This window comes from Lithobates pipiens, unplaced genomic scaffold, assembly GCF_037356315.1.
Source record: "Lithobates pipiens isolate NorthernLeopardFrog02 unplaced genomic scaffold, aLitPip1_a1.2 Scaffold_18, whole genome shotgun sequence".
In the NCBI taxonomy this organism is placed as follows: Eukaryota; Metazoa; Chordata; class Amphibia; order Anura; family Ranidae; genus Lithobates; species Lithobates pipiens.
Genome location: NW_027507758.1, coordinates 656,733,174 through 656,747,591, shown reverse-complemented (window position 1 = coordinate 656,747,591; position 14,418 = coordinate 656,733,174). Strand labels below are relative to the sequence as shown.

General features: G+C 54.8%; 1 protein-coding gene across 1 annotated transcript in view; it reads right to left on the bottom strand.

The window, feature by feature from the left end:
* The window catches only part of LOC143986919 (ALK tyrosine kinase receptor-like), a gene marked incomplete at both ends in the record, with an annotated part of 240,164 nt that overhangs the window by 21,234 nt on the left and 204,512 nt on the right, over positions 1–14,418 (bottom strand). Inside the window, 1 exon segment of the mRNA XM_077485327.1 lies at positions 5,815–5,907. Coding sequence (XP_077341453.1) covers positions 5,815–5,907 — 93 coding nt within the window.

The following is a 14,418-nucleotide window of genomic DNA, read 5'->3' as shown; positions in this document are numbered from 1 at the left end:
GTAGTTGGAGAAGGCGGGGAATTCCACTAATGAGCACACAGTGGTTGGAGAAGGCGGGAAATTCCACCAATGAGCACACAGTGGTTGGAGGAGAACGCGGGGGAATTCCACCAATGTGCAAACAGTGGTTGGAGGAGAAGGCGGGGAATGTTCACCAATGAGCGCACAGTGGTTGGAGGAGAAGGCAGGAATGTCCACCAATGAGCACATAGTGGTTGGAGAAGGCGGGAAATATCCACCAAGGAGCACACAGTGGTTGAAGAAGGCGGGGAATTCCACCAATGAGCGCTCAGTGGTTGGAGAAGGCGGGAAATATCCACCAATGAGCACACAGTGGTTGGAGAAGACGGGGAATTCCACCAATGAGCACACAGTGGTTGGAGGAGAAGGCAGGAATGTCCACCAATGAGCACACAGTGGTTGGAGGAGAAGACGGGGAATTCCACCAATGAGCACACAGTGGTTGGAGGAGAAGGTGGGGAATTCCACCAATGAGCACACAGTGGTTGGAGGAGAAGGCGGGAAATATCCACCAATGAGCACACAGGGGTTGAAGGAGAAGGCCACGAATGTTCACCAATGAGCACACAGTAGTTGATGGAGAAAGCGGGAAATATCCACCAATGAGCACACAGTAGTTGATGGAGAAGGCTGGGAATGTCCACCAATGAGCACACAGGGGTTGAAGGAGAAGGCCGCGAATATCCACCAATGAGCACACAGTAGTTGATGGAGAAGGTGGGAAATATCCAAAAATGAGCACACAGTAGTTGATGGAGAAGGTGGGAAATATCCACCAATGAGCACACAGTGGTTGGAGAAGGCGGGGAATTCCACCAATGTGCAAAAAGTGGTTGGAGGAGAAGGCGGGGAATGTTCACCAATGAGTGCACAGTGGTTGGAGGAGAAGGCAGGAATCCCAATGAGCACACAGTGGTTGGAGAAGGCTGGGAATTCCACCAATGAGCACACAGTGGTTGGAGAAGGCTGGGAATTCCACCAATGAGCACACAGTGGTTGGAGAAGAAGGCGGGGAATATCCACCAATGAGTGCACAGTGGTTGGAGGAGAAGGCGGGAAATTCCACCAATGAGCACGCAGTGGTTGGAGGAGAAGGCGGGGAATTCCACCAATGAGCATGCAGTGGTTGGAGGAGAAGGCGGGGAATTCCACCAATGAGCACACAGTGGTTGGAGGAGAAGGTGGGGAATTCCACCAATGAGCATGCAGTGGTTGGAGGAGAAGGCGGGGAATTCCACCAATGAGCACACATGGGTTGAAGGAGAAGGCCGCAAATGTTTACCAATGAGCACACAGTAGTTGATGGAGAAGGCAGGAAATATCCACCAATGAGCACACAGTGGTTGGAGAAGGCGGGGAATTCCACTAATGAGCACACAGTGGTTGGAGAAGGCGGGAAATTCCACCAATGAGCACACAGTAGTTGGAGAAGGTGGGGAATTCCACTAATGAGCACACAGTGGTTGGAGAAGGCGGGAAATTCCACCAATGAGCACACAGTGGTTGGAGGAGAAGGCGGGTAATTCCACCAATGAGCACACATGGGTTGAAGGAGAAGGCCGCAAATGTTTAACAATGAGCACACAGTAGTTGATGGAGAAGGCAGGAAATATCCACCAATGAGCACACAGTGGTTGGAGAAGGCGGGGAATTCCACCAATGAGCACACAGTGGTTGGAGGAGAATGCAGGGAATTCCACCAATGTGCAAACAGTGGTTGGAGGAGAAGGCAGGAATGTCCACCAATGAGCACACAGTGGTTGGAGAAGGCGGGAAATATCCACCAAGGAGCACACAGTGGTTGGAGAAGGCGGGGAATTCCACCAATGAGCGCTCAGTGGTTGGAGAAGGCGGGAAATATCCACCAATGAGCACACAGTGGTTGGAGAAGACGGGGAATTCCACCAATGAGCACACAGTGGTTGGAGGAGAAGGCAGGAATGTCCACCAATGAGCACACAGTGGTTGGAGGAGAAGGCGGGGAATTCCACCAATGAGCACACAGTGGTTGGAGGAGAAGGTGGGGAATTCCACCAATGAGCATGCAGTGGTTGGAGGAGAAGGCGGGGAATTCCACCAATGAGCATGCAGTGGTTGGAGGAGAAGGCGGGGAATGTTCACCAATGAGCGCACAGTGGTTGGAGGAGAAGGCAGGAATGTCCACCAATGAGCACATAGTGGTTGGAGAAGGTGGGAAATATCCACCAAGGAGCACACAGTGGTTGGAGAAGGCGGGGAATTCCACCAATGAGCGCTCAGTGGTTGGAGAAGGCGGGAAATATCCACCAATGAGCACACAGTGGTTGGGGAAGACGGGGAATTCCACCAATGAGCACACAGTGGTTGGAGGAGATGGCAGGAATGTCCACCAATGAGCACACAGTGGTTGGAGGAGAAGACGGGGAATTCCACCAATGAGCACACAGTGGTTGGAGGAGAAGGTGGGGAATTCCACCAATGAGCACACAGTGGTTGGAGGAGAATGCAGGGAATTCCACCAATGTGCAAACAGTGGTTGGAGGAGAAGGCAGGAATGTCCACCAATGAGCACACAGTGGTTGGAGAAGGCGGGAAATATCCACCAAGGAGCACACAGTGGTTGGAGAAGGCGGGGAATTCCACCAATGAGCGCTCAGTGGTTGGAGAAGGCGGGAAATATCCACCAATGAGCACACAGTGGTTGGAGAAGACGGGGAATTCCACCAATGAGCACACAGTGGTTGGAGGAGAAGGCAGGAATGTCCACCAATGAGCACACAGTGGTTGGAGGAGAAGGCGGGGAATTCCACCAATGAGCACACAGTGGTTGGAGGAGAAGGTGGGGAATTCCACCAATGAGCATGCAGTGGTTGGAGGAGAAGGCGGGGAATTCCACCAATGAGCATGCAGTGGTTGGAGGAGAAGGCGGGGAATGTTCACCAATGAGCGCACAGTGGTTGGAGGAGAAGGCAGGAATGTCCACCAATGAGCACATAGTGGTTGGAGAAGGTGGGAAATATCCACCAAGGAGCACACAGTGGTTGGAGAAGGCGGGGAATTCCACCAATGAGCGCTCAGTGGTTGGAGAAGGCGGGAAATATCCACCAATGAGCACACAGTGGTTGGGGAAGACGGGGAATTCCACCAATGAGCACACAGTGGTTGGAGGAGATGGCAGGAATGTCCACCAATGAGCACACAGTGGTTGGAGGAGAAGACGGGGAATTCCACCAATGAGCACACAGTGGTTGGAGGAGAAGGTGGGGAATTCCACCAATGAGCACACAGTGGTTGGAGGAGAAGGCGGGAAATATCCACCAATGAGCACACAGGGGTTGAAGGAGAAGGCCACGAATGTTCACCAATGAGCACACAGTAGTTGATGGAGAAAGCGGGAAATATCCACCAATGAGCACACAGTAGTTGATGGAGAAGGCTGGGAATGTCCACCAATGAGCACACAGGGGTTGAAGGAGAAGGCCGCGAATATCCACCAATGAGCACACAGTAGTTGATGGAGAAGGCGGGAAATATCCAAAAATGAGCACACAGTAGTTGATGGAGAAGGTGGGAAATATCCAAAAATGAGCACACAGTAGTTGATGGAGAAGGTGGGAAATTCCACCAATGTGCAAAAAGTGGTTGGAGGAGAAGGCGGGGAATGTTCACCAATAAGTGCACAGTGGTTGGAGGAGAAGGCAGGAATCCCAATGAGCACACAGTGGTTGGAGAAGGCGGGGAATGTCCACCAATGAGCGCTCAGTGGTTGGAGAAGGCGGGAAATATCCACCAATGAGCACACAGTGGTTGGAGAAGACGGGGAATTCCACCAATGAGCACACAGTGGTTGGAGGAGAAGGCAGGAATGTCCACCAATGAGCACACAGAGGTTGGAGAAGAAGTTGGAGAATGTCCACCAATGAGCACACAGTGGTTGGAGGAGAAGGTAGGAATGTCCACCAATGAGCACACAGTGGTTGGAGAAGGCGGGGAACGTCCACCAATGAGCACACAGTGGTTGGAGGAGAAGGCAGGAATGTCCACCAATGAGCACACAGTGGTTGGAGAAGGCGGGGAACGTCCACCAATGAGCACACAGTGGCTGGAGGAGAAGGCGGGGAACGTCCATCAATGAGCACACAGTGGTTGGAGGAGAAGGCAGGAATGTCCACCAATGAGCACACAGTGGTTGGAGGAGAAGGCGGGGATTTCCACCAATGAGCACACAGTGGTTGGAGGAGAAGGCAGGAATGTCCACCAATGAGCACGCAGTGGTTGGAGGAGAAGGCGGGAATGTCCACCAATGAGCACACAGAGGTTGGAGAAGAAGTTGGAGAATGTCCACCAATGAGCACACAGTGGTTGGAGGAGAAGGTAGGAATGTCCACCAATGAGCACACAGTGGTTGGAGAAGGCGGGGAACGTCCACCAATGAGCACACAGTGGCTGGAGGAGAAGGCGGGGAACGTCCATCAATGAGCACACAGTGGTTGGAGGAGAAGGCAGGAATGTCCACCAATGAGCACACAGTGGTTGGAGGAGAAGGCAGGAATGTCCACCAATGAGCACACAGTGGTTGGAGGAGAAGGCAGGAATGTCCACCAATGAGCACACAGTGGTTGGAGGAGAAGGCGGGGATTTCCACCAATGAGCACACAGTGGTTGGAGGAGAAGGCAGGAATGTCCACCAATGAGCACGCAGTGGTTGGAGGAGAAGGCGGGAAATATCCACCAATGAGCACACAGGCGTTGAAGGAGAAGACCGCGAATGTTCACCAATGAGCACACAGTAGCTGATGAAGAAGTCGGGAAATATCCACCAATGAGCACACAGTAGTTCATGGAGAAGGCGGGAAATATCCACCAATGAGCACACAGTAGTTGATGGAGAAGGCGGGAAATATCCACCAATGAGCACACAGTAGTTGATGGAGAAGGCGGGAAATATCCACCAATGAGCGCACAGTAGTTGGTGGAGAAGGCGGGAAATATCCACCAATGAGCACACAGTGGTTGGAGGAGAAGGCGGGGAATTCCACCAATGAGCACACAGTGGTTGAAGGAGAACGCAGGGAATTCCACCAATGTGCAAACAGTGGTTGGAGGAGAAGGAGGGGAATGTTCACCAATGAGCACACAGTGGTTGGAGGAGAAGGAGGGGAATGTTCACCAATGAGTACACAGTGGTTGGAGGAGAAGGCAGGAATGTCCACCAATGAGCACACAGTGGTTGGAGGAGAAGGCAGGAATGTCCACCAATGAGCACACAGTGGTTGGAGAAGGCGGAAAATATCCACCAAGGAGTACACAGTGGTTGGAGGAGAAGACAGGGAATTCCACCAATGAGCACACAGTGGTTGGAGGAGAAGGCGGGGAATTCCACCAATGAGCACACAGGGGTTGAAGGAGAAGGCCGCAAATGTTTACCAATGAGCACACAGCGATTGGAGAAGAAGGAGGAAAATGTCCTCCAATGAGCACACAGTGCTTGGAGGAGAAGGCAGGTAATGTCCTTGCATGGCCTAGTCAGAGCCCAGACTGAAACCCTATTGAAAATCTGTGGAATGACTTAAAGACTGCAGTCCACAAATGGTCGCCATTCTATCGTCCGGATGGTCAGATCCTTTATAAGCCCGGCCATGACAGGTTCTCTTTACAGGTAAAGTCTAAGAACTTTCATTATCATTTGTGATGTCATCACTCATCCTTTTCCCAGGTGATGAACTTTGTCATAATTATCCAAAATATTTATTTTGTATTCAGGAAGTCACATGACCTCTTTCCCTTAATATGGCGTCCTTGTAGGAAGATTACCTGTAAATGTCGCGAGCCATTCCGAAGTCGGCGATCTTCGCGATTCTGCCGGGCCCCTGGCATGTCAGCAGACAGTTCCTCGCAGCGATGTCCCTGAAAGGAAGTGATCGATCGATTTAATAAGGTCACCTTCTATCAATAGCGCGCTGTGACGCGCACACGGGTTCTTATTACAACCATCAAACGCTGAGATCGTTGTGAGACCGCTCACAACGCGCCTTATAATCCCAGATTATTTTACTTATTTATTATTCATAAATTAGTATCACATATTATATACTGTTTATATATGATTCGATTTTTATTATATACCCTACATGCGGATTAGGAAATTCATGGGGCTGGCGCTGGGGATTTTGGTGAGGCTTTTTATAAAAATAAATAAAAATGCAAACAATGTTTTGTTATAACAAATTAAATGAGAGAGGAGTGAGGGGTAAGGGAGGGAGGATGAGAGAGAGAGATAAAGGGGATGAGAGAGGGGTGAGGGGTAAGGGAGGGAGGATGAGAGAGCAGTGGCATTGCTAGGCAGGTGCTGAGGGTGCGGGTCACACCCGGGTGACACCCCAGGGTATCGGCACCGCTAACACCGCCCGCTGCACAGTCCCACGCCACGGATGTGTCCCTCAGCGGAGCGGAATGAAGCCGCCTCCCCCTTCTCTCTGTTTACATCCACAGAGGAGGAGGAGCCCGAGCTCGAGGGACACACACCGCCGTGTGTGTTTGATTATCTGCTGTTCTGAGATCTGTAAAGGGGGGGGGGTGTCTGTACTGGGGGGTCTGTACGGAGGGGGCTGTCTGTACTGCTGGGGAGGTCTGCACTGGGGGGGGGGGGGTGTCTGCACTGGGGTCTGCACAGAGGGGGGTGTCTGTACTGAGGGGGGTCTGCACTGGGGGGTGTCTGTACTGCTGGGGGGGTCTGCACTGGGGGGGTGTCTGTACTGCTGGGGGGTGTCTGCACTGCTGGGGGGGATCTACACTGCTGGGGGAGTCTGGACTGGGGGGTCTGCACTGGGGGGTGTCTGCACTGAAGGGGGTCTGCACTGAAGGGGGTCTGTAACTGAGGGGGGTCTGCACTGAGGGGGGTCTGCACTAAGGGGGGTGTCTGTAACTGAGTGGGGGCTGCACTGTTGGGTGGTCTACACTGGCGGGGTCTGCACTGAGGAGGGGTGTCTGTACTGTTGGGGGGGTCTGCACTGAGGTGGGGGTGTCTGTACTGAGGGGGGCCTGCACTGAGGGGGGTTTCTGTAATGCTGGGGGGTCTGCACTGAGGTGGGGGTGTCTGTACTGATGGGGGTCTGCACCGAGGTGGGGGTGTCTGTACTGATGCAGGGGTCTACACTGAAGGGGTTTCTGTACTGATGGGGGAGGTTTATACTGAGGGAGGGGGGTCTATATTGATGGAGGGGGATCTATACTGTGGAAGGAGGGTCTGTAGTTAGTGGAGGGGGTCTGTACTGAGGGGGGACTATAGTTGGTGGGGGGGGGGGGAGACACCAACCGCACCAGGTGACACCAACCCTAGTGACGCCACTGTGAGAAAGAGAGAGGGGGGATGAAAGAGGGGTGAGGGGTAAGGGAGGGAGGATAAGAGAGAGAGAGGAGAGATGAGAGAGGGGTGAGGGGTAAGGGAGGAAGGATGCGAGAGGGGGGGGGATGAGAGAGGGGTGAGGGGTAAGGGAGGGATGATGAGAGAGAGAGAGAGAGAGAGAGAGAGAGAGAGGGGGGGATGAGAGAGGGGTAAGGGAAGGATGATGAGAGAGAGAGAGAGGGGGATGAGAGAGGGGTAAGGGAGGGATGATGAGAGAGAGAGGGGGGATGAGAGGGGTGAGGGGTAAGGGAGGAAGGATGAGAGAGAGAGGGGGGATGAGAGAGGGGTGAGGGGTAAGGGAGGAAGGATGAGAGAAAGAGGGGGGATGAGAAAGGGGTGAGGGGTAAGGGAGGGAGGATAAAAGAGAGAGAGGAGAGGTGAGAGAGGGGTAAGGGAGGGAGGATGACAGAGAGAGAGAGAGAGAGAGAGAGAGAGAGAGAGAGGGGGATGAGAGAGGGGTAAGGGAGGGATGATGAGAGAGGGGGGGATGAGAGAGGGGTAAGAGAGGGCCTCTAAAAAGTAGTAAAGTTAGTGAAGTTTACTACTGATTTAATATCACAGGATCCCAGGAGCCTCTCATGGGGCCCCCTACTGACCCTGTGGCCCTCGGGCAGTGCCCAAGTGCATAGTTGTCAACATTTTAAAAATATTTCCAGGGACACTTTTTTTTACCAGTGGTATATTCAGAGTAGCGGACACCCCCGTGTCCCTCTATACATCACAATAGTACAAAGGAACAAAAGTAACCACTTCAAATGACAGCGGTGCGACTCTCGTTCTGGGTGGACGTCATATGACGGTGCCCAGAATGGTCGATCTCTTTAACCATGTGATCGGCGGTGTCCAATCACAGCCGGTCCCATGTAAACGCAGAGATGCTGGTAATCAGCTCTCCTCTCCTCACACTGACAAGAGTGTGAGGAGAGGAGAGCCAATCAGCGGCATCTCCTCACAGAGGACATCTAGGCATGTAATCAGGGCACTGATTACAATAAAGCGCCCACAGTGCCAGAAGTGAGTGCTCACCAGTGCCAGCAATCAGTGTCCATTAGTGATGCCAGTCAGTAAGTGCTATCCGTGTCGTCTATTTGTCCTCAGCAGTGCCGCCTATCTGTGCCTACCAGTGCCACCCCATCAGTGCCCAGCACTGCCACCCATCAGAGCCTCATTTCAGTGCTCATCAGTGCAGCCTATCAGTGCCCATCAGTGAAGGAGAAAAAAATACTTATTTACAAAATTTACTGACAGAAACTGAGAAAAAACTTTATTTTTTTCAAAATTTTCATTTTTTAAGGAAAAAAATAAAAAACCCAGAAGTGATTAAATAGCACCAAAAGAAATCTCTATTTGTGTGAAGAATATGATAAATAATTTTACATGGTTACAGTGTTACATGACCGCGTAGTTGTCATTCAAAATGTGACAGCGCTGAAAACTGGGCGGGGGTGAGTGCCCGGGATTGAAGGGGTTAAATGAGTACTAATAATGGGGCAGAACAAATATGAGGACTGAGAAGATTTTCTTTAGTTAAACTAACAAAAGTGAGTCCATTCTAGAGCGGGTAACATTGAGGATATTCAATATCATTTAAAATAACTTTTTTGTGGGTAAGGGGCATAGAAGAGGAGTATGGATGGTATAAAAGTGAGAAGTATGCACAGGTGAGGGAGAGGAGTGTGGAGGATATGACAGTGAGCGGTATGTACAGGAGAGGAGTGTGGAGGAGGGGGGTCTGTACTGATGGAGGGGGGTGGTCTATACTGAGGGGGTCTGTATTAATGGAGGGGGGTGGTCTGTACTGAGGGTGGTCTGTATTGATGGAGGAGGGTGGTCTGTACTGATGGAGGGGGTGGTCTGTACTGAGGGGGGTCTGTACTGATGGAGGAGGGGGGTCTGTATTGAGTGGGTCTGTACTGATGGAGGGGGTTGGTCTGTACTGAGGGGGGGTCTGTACTAATGGAGGGGGGTGGTTTGTACTGAGGGGGGTCTGTACTGATGGAGGGGGGTGGTCTGTATTGAGGGGGTCTGTACTGATGGAGGGGGTTGGTCTGTACTGAGGGGGGGTCTGTACTAATGGAGGGGGGTGGTCCGTACTGAGGGGGGTCTGTACTGATGGAGGGGGGTGGTCTGTACTGAGGGGGTCTGTACTGATGGAGGGGGGTGGTCTGTACTGAGGGGGGTCTGTACTGACGGAGGGGGGTGGTCTGTACTGAGGGGGGTCTGTACTGATGAGGTGGGTGGTCTGTTCCGAGGGGGGTCTGTACTGATGGAGGGGGGTGGTCTGTACTGAGGGGGGTTTGTACTGATGGAGGGGGGTGGTTTGTACTGAGGGGGGTTTGTACTGATGGAGGGGGTGGTCTGTATTGAGGGGGGTGGTCTGTACTGAGGGGGGTCTGTACTGATGAGGAGGGGGGTCTGTACTGATGGAGGGGGGTGGTCTGTACTGAGGGGGGTCTGTACTGATGGAGGGGGGTGGTCTGTACTGAGGGGGGTCTGTACTGATGGAGGGGGGTGGTCTGTACTGAGGGGGGTCTGTACTGATGGAGGGGGGTGGTCTGTACTGAGGGGGGTCTGTACTGATGGAGGGGGGTGGTCTGTACTGAGGGGGGGTCTGTACTAATGGAGGGGGGTGGTTTGTACTGAGGGGGGTCTGTACTGATGGAGGGGGGTGGTCTGTATTGAGGGGGTCTGTACTGATGGAGGGGGTTGGTCTGTACTGAGGGGGGGTCTGTACTAATGGAGGGGGGTGGTCCGTACTGAGGGGGGTCTGTACTGATGGAGGGGGGTGGTCTGTACTGAGGGGGTCTGTACTGATGGAGGGGGGTGGTCTGTACTGAGGGGGGTCTGTACTGACGGAGGGGGGTGGTCTGTACTGAGGGGGGTCTGTACTGATGAGGTGGGTGGTCTGTTCCGAGGGGGGTCTGTACTGATGGAGGGGGGTGGTCTGTACTGAGGGGGGTTTGTACTGATGGAGGGGGGTGGTTTGTACTGAGGGGGGTTTGTACTGATGGAGGGGGTGGTCTGTATTGAGGGGGGTGGTCTGTACTGAGGGGGGTCTGTACTGATGGAGGGGGTTGGTCTGTACTGAGGGGGGGTCTGTACTAATGGAGGGGGGTGGTTTGTACTGAGGGGGGTCTGTACTGATGGAGGGGGGTGGTCTGTATTGAGGGGGTCTGTACTGATGGAGGGGGTTGGTCTGTACTGAGGGGGGGTCTGTACTAATGGAGGGGGGTGGTCCGTACTGAGGGGGGTCTGTACTGATGGAGGGGGGTGGTCTGTACTGAGGGGGTCTGTACTGATGGAGGGGGGTGGTCTGTACTGAGGGGGGTCTGTACTGACGGAGGGGGGTGGTCTGTACTGAGGGGGGTCTGTACTGATGAGGTGGGTGGTCTGTTCCGAGGGGGGTCTGTACTGATGGAGGGGGGTGGTCTGTACTGAGGGGGGTTTGTACTGATGGAGGGGGGTGGTTTGTACTGAGGGGGGTTTGTACTGATGGAGGGGGTGGTCTGTATTGAGGGGGGTGGTCTGTACTGAGGGGGGTCTGTACTGATGAGGAGGGGGGGTCTGTACTGATGAGGTGGGTGGTCTGTACTGAGGGGGGTCTGTACTGATGGAGGGGGGTGGTCTGTACTGAGGGGGGTCTGTACTGATGGAGGGGGGTGGTCTGTACTGAGGGGGGTCTGTACTGATGGAGGGGGGTGGTCTGTACTGAGGGGGGTCTGTACTGATGGAGGGGGGTGGTCTGTACTGAGGGGGGTCTGTACTGATGGAGGGGTGGTCGGTACTGATGGAGGGGGGTGGTCTGTACTGAGGGTGGTCTGTACTGATGGAGGGGGGTGGTCTGTACTGAGGGGGGTCTGTACTGATGGAGGGGTGGTCGGTACTGATGGAGGGGGGTGGTCTGTACTGAGGGGGGTCTGTACTGATGGAGGGGGGTGGTCTGTACTGATGGAGGGGGGTGGTCTGTACTGATGGAGGGGGGTGGTCTGTACTGAGGGTGGTCTGTACTGATGGAGGGGGGTGGTCTGTACTGAGGGGGGTCTGTACTGATGGAGGGGTGGTCTGTACTGATGGAGGGTGGTGGTCTGTACTGAGGGTGGTCTGTACTGATGGAGGGGGGTGGTCTGTACTGAGGGGGGTCTGTACTGATGGAGGGGTGGTCGGTACTGATGGAGGGGGGTGGTCTGTACTGAGGGGGGTCTGTACTGATGGAGGGGGGTGGTCTGTACTGAAGGAGGGGGTTAGTCTGTACTGAGGGGGGTCTGTACTGATGTAGGGGGGTGGTCTGTACTGAAGGAGGGGGTTAGTCTGTACTGAGGGGGGTCTGTACTGATGGAGGGGGGTGGTCTGTACTGAGGGTGGGGGTTGGTCTGTACTGAGGGGGGGTCTGTACTGATGGAGGAGGTGGTCTGTACTGATGGAGGGGGTTGGTCTGTACTGAGGGGGGTCTGTACTGATGGAGGGGGGTGGTCTGTACTGAGGGGGGTCTGTACTGATGGAGGGGGGTGGTCTGTACTGAGGGGGGGTCTGTACTGATGGAGGGGGGTGGTCTGTACTGAGGGGGGGCTGTACTAATGGAGGGGGTGGTCTGTACTGGGGGGGTTGGTCTGTACTGATGGAGGGGGGTGGTTTGTACTGAGGGGGGTCTGTACTGATGGAGGGGGGTGGGCTGTACTGATGGAGGGGGGTGGTCTGTACTGAGGGGGGTCTGTACTGACGGAGGGGGGTGGTCTGTACTGAGGGGGGTCTGTACTGATAAGGAGGGTGGTCTGTACTGAGGGGGGTCTGTACTGATGAAGGGGGGTGGTCTGTACTGAGGGGGGTCTGTACTGATGTAGGGGGGGTGGTCTGTACTGATGGAGGGGGTTAGTCTGTACTGAGGGGGGTCTGTACTGATGGAGGGGGTTAGTCTGTACTGATGGAGGGGGGTCTGTACTGATGGAGGGGGGTGGTTTGTACTGAGGGGGGTCTGTACTGATGGAGGGGGGTGGTCTGTACTGATGGAGGGGGGTCTGTACTGATGGAGGGGGGTGGTTTGTACTGAGGGGGGTCTGTACTGATGGAGGGGGGTGGTCTGTACTGATGGAGGGGGGTGGTCTGTACTGAGGGGGGTCTGTACTGACGGAGGGGGGTGGTCTGTACTGATGGAGGGGGGTGGTTTGTACTGAGGGGGGTCTGTACTGATGGAGGGGGGTGGTCTGTACTGATGGAGGGGGGTGGTCTGTACTGAGGGGGGTCTGTACTGACGGAGGGGGGTGGTCTGTACTGAGGGGGGTCTGTACTGATAAGGAGGGTGGTCTGTACTGAGGGGGGTCTGTACTGATGAAGGGGGGTGGTCTGTACTGAGGGGGGTCTGTACTGATGGAGGAGGGTGGTCTGTACTGAGGGGGGTCTGTACTGATGGAGGAGGGTGGTCTGTACTGAGGGGGGTCTGTACTGATGGAGGGGGGTGGTCTGTACTGAGGGGGGTCTGTACTGATGGAGGGGGTGGTCTGTACTGACGGGGGTCTGTACTGATGGAGGGGGGTGGTCTGTACTGAGGGGGTCTGTACTGATGGAGGGGGGTGGTCTGTACTGAGGGGGGTCTGTACTGATGGAGGGGGTGGTCTGTACTGAGGGGGGTCTGTACTGATGGAGGGGGGTGGTCTGTACTGAGGGTGGTCTGTACTGATGGAGGGGGGTGGTCTGTACTGAGGGGGGTCTGTACTGATGGAGGGGGTGGTCTGTACTGAGAGGGGTCTGTACTGATGTAGGGGGGGTGGTCTGTACTGATGGAGGGGGTTAGTCTGTACTGAGGGGGGTCTGTACTGATGGAGGGGGGTGGTCTGTACTGATGGAGGGGGGTGGTCTGTACTGAGGGGGGTCTGTACTGATGGAGGGGGTTGGTCTGTACTGAGGGGGGTCTGTACTGACGGAGGGGGGTGGTCTGTACTGAGGGGGGTCTGTACTGATGTAGGGGGGGTGGTCTGTACTGATGGAGGGGGTTAGTCTGTACTGAAGGGGGTCTGTACTGATGGAGGGGGGTGGTCTGTACTGATGGAGGGGGGTGGTCTGTACTGAGGGGGGTCTGTACTGATGGAGGGGGTTGGTCTGTACTGAGGGGGGTCTGTACTGACGGAGGGGGGTGGTCTGTACTGAGGGGGGTCTGTACTGATAAGGAGGGTGGTCTGTACTGAGGGGGGTCTGTACTGATGAAGGGGGGTGGTCTGTACTGAGGGGGGTCTGTACTGATGGAGGGGGGTGGTCTGTACTGAGGGTGGTCTGTACTGATGGAGGGGGGTCTGTACTGATGGAGGGGGGTGGTCTGTACTGAGGGGGGTCTGTACTGATGGAGGGGGGTGGTCTGTATTGAGGGTGGTCTGTACTGAGGGGGGGTCTGTACTGATGGAGGGGGGGTGGTCTGTACTGATGGAGGGGGTTAGTCTGTACTGAGGGGGGTCTGTACTGATGGAGGGGGGTGGTCTGTCCTGATGGGGGGTCTGTACTGAGGGAGGGGGGTGGTCTGTACTGATGGAGGGGGGTGGTCTGTACTGAGGGGGATCTGTACTGATGGAGGGGGGTGGTCTGTACTGATGGAGGGGGGGTGGTCTGTCCTGATGGGGGGTCTGTACTGATGGAGGGGGGTGGTCTGTACTGATGGAGGGGGGTGGTCTGTCCTGATGGGGGGTCTGTACTGATGGAGGGGGTGGTCCTGTACTGATGGAGGGGGTTGGTCTGTACTGAGGGGGGACTGTACTGATGGAGGCGGGTGGTCTGTACTGAGGGGGGGGGGGGATGGTCGGTTCTGATGGAGGTGGGTCTGTACTGATGGAGGGGGGTGGTCTGTACTGAGGGGGGTGGTCTGTACTGAGGGGGGTCTGTACTGATGAGGAGGGGGGTCTGTACTGATGGAGGGGGGTGGTCTGTACTGAGGGGGGTCTGTACTGATGGAGGGGGGTGGTCTGTACTGAGGGGGGTCTGTACTGATGGAGGGGGGTGGTCTGTACTGAGGGGGGTCTGTACTGATGGAGGGG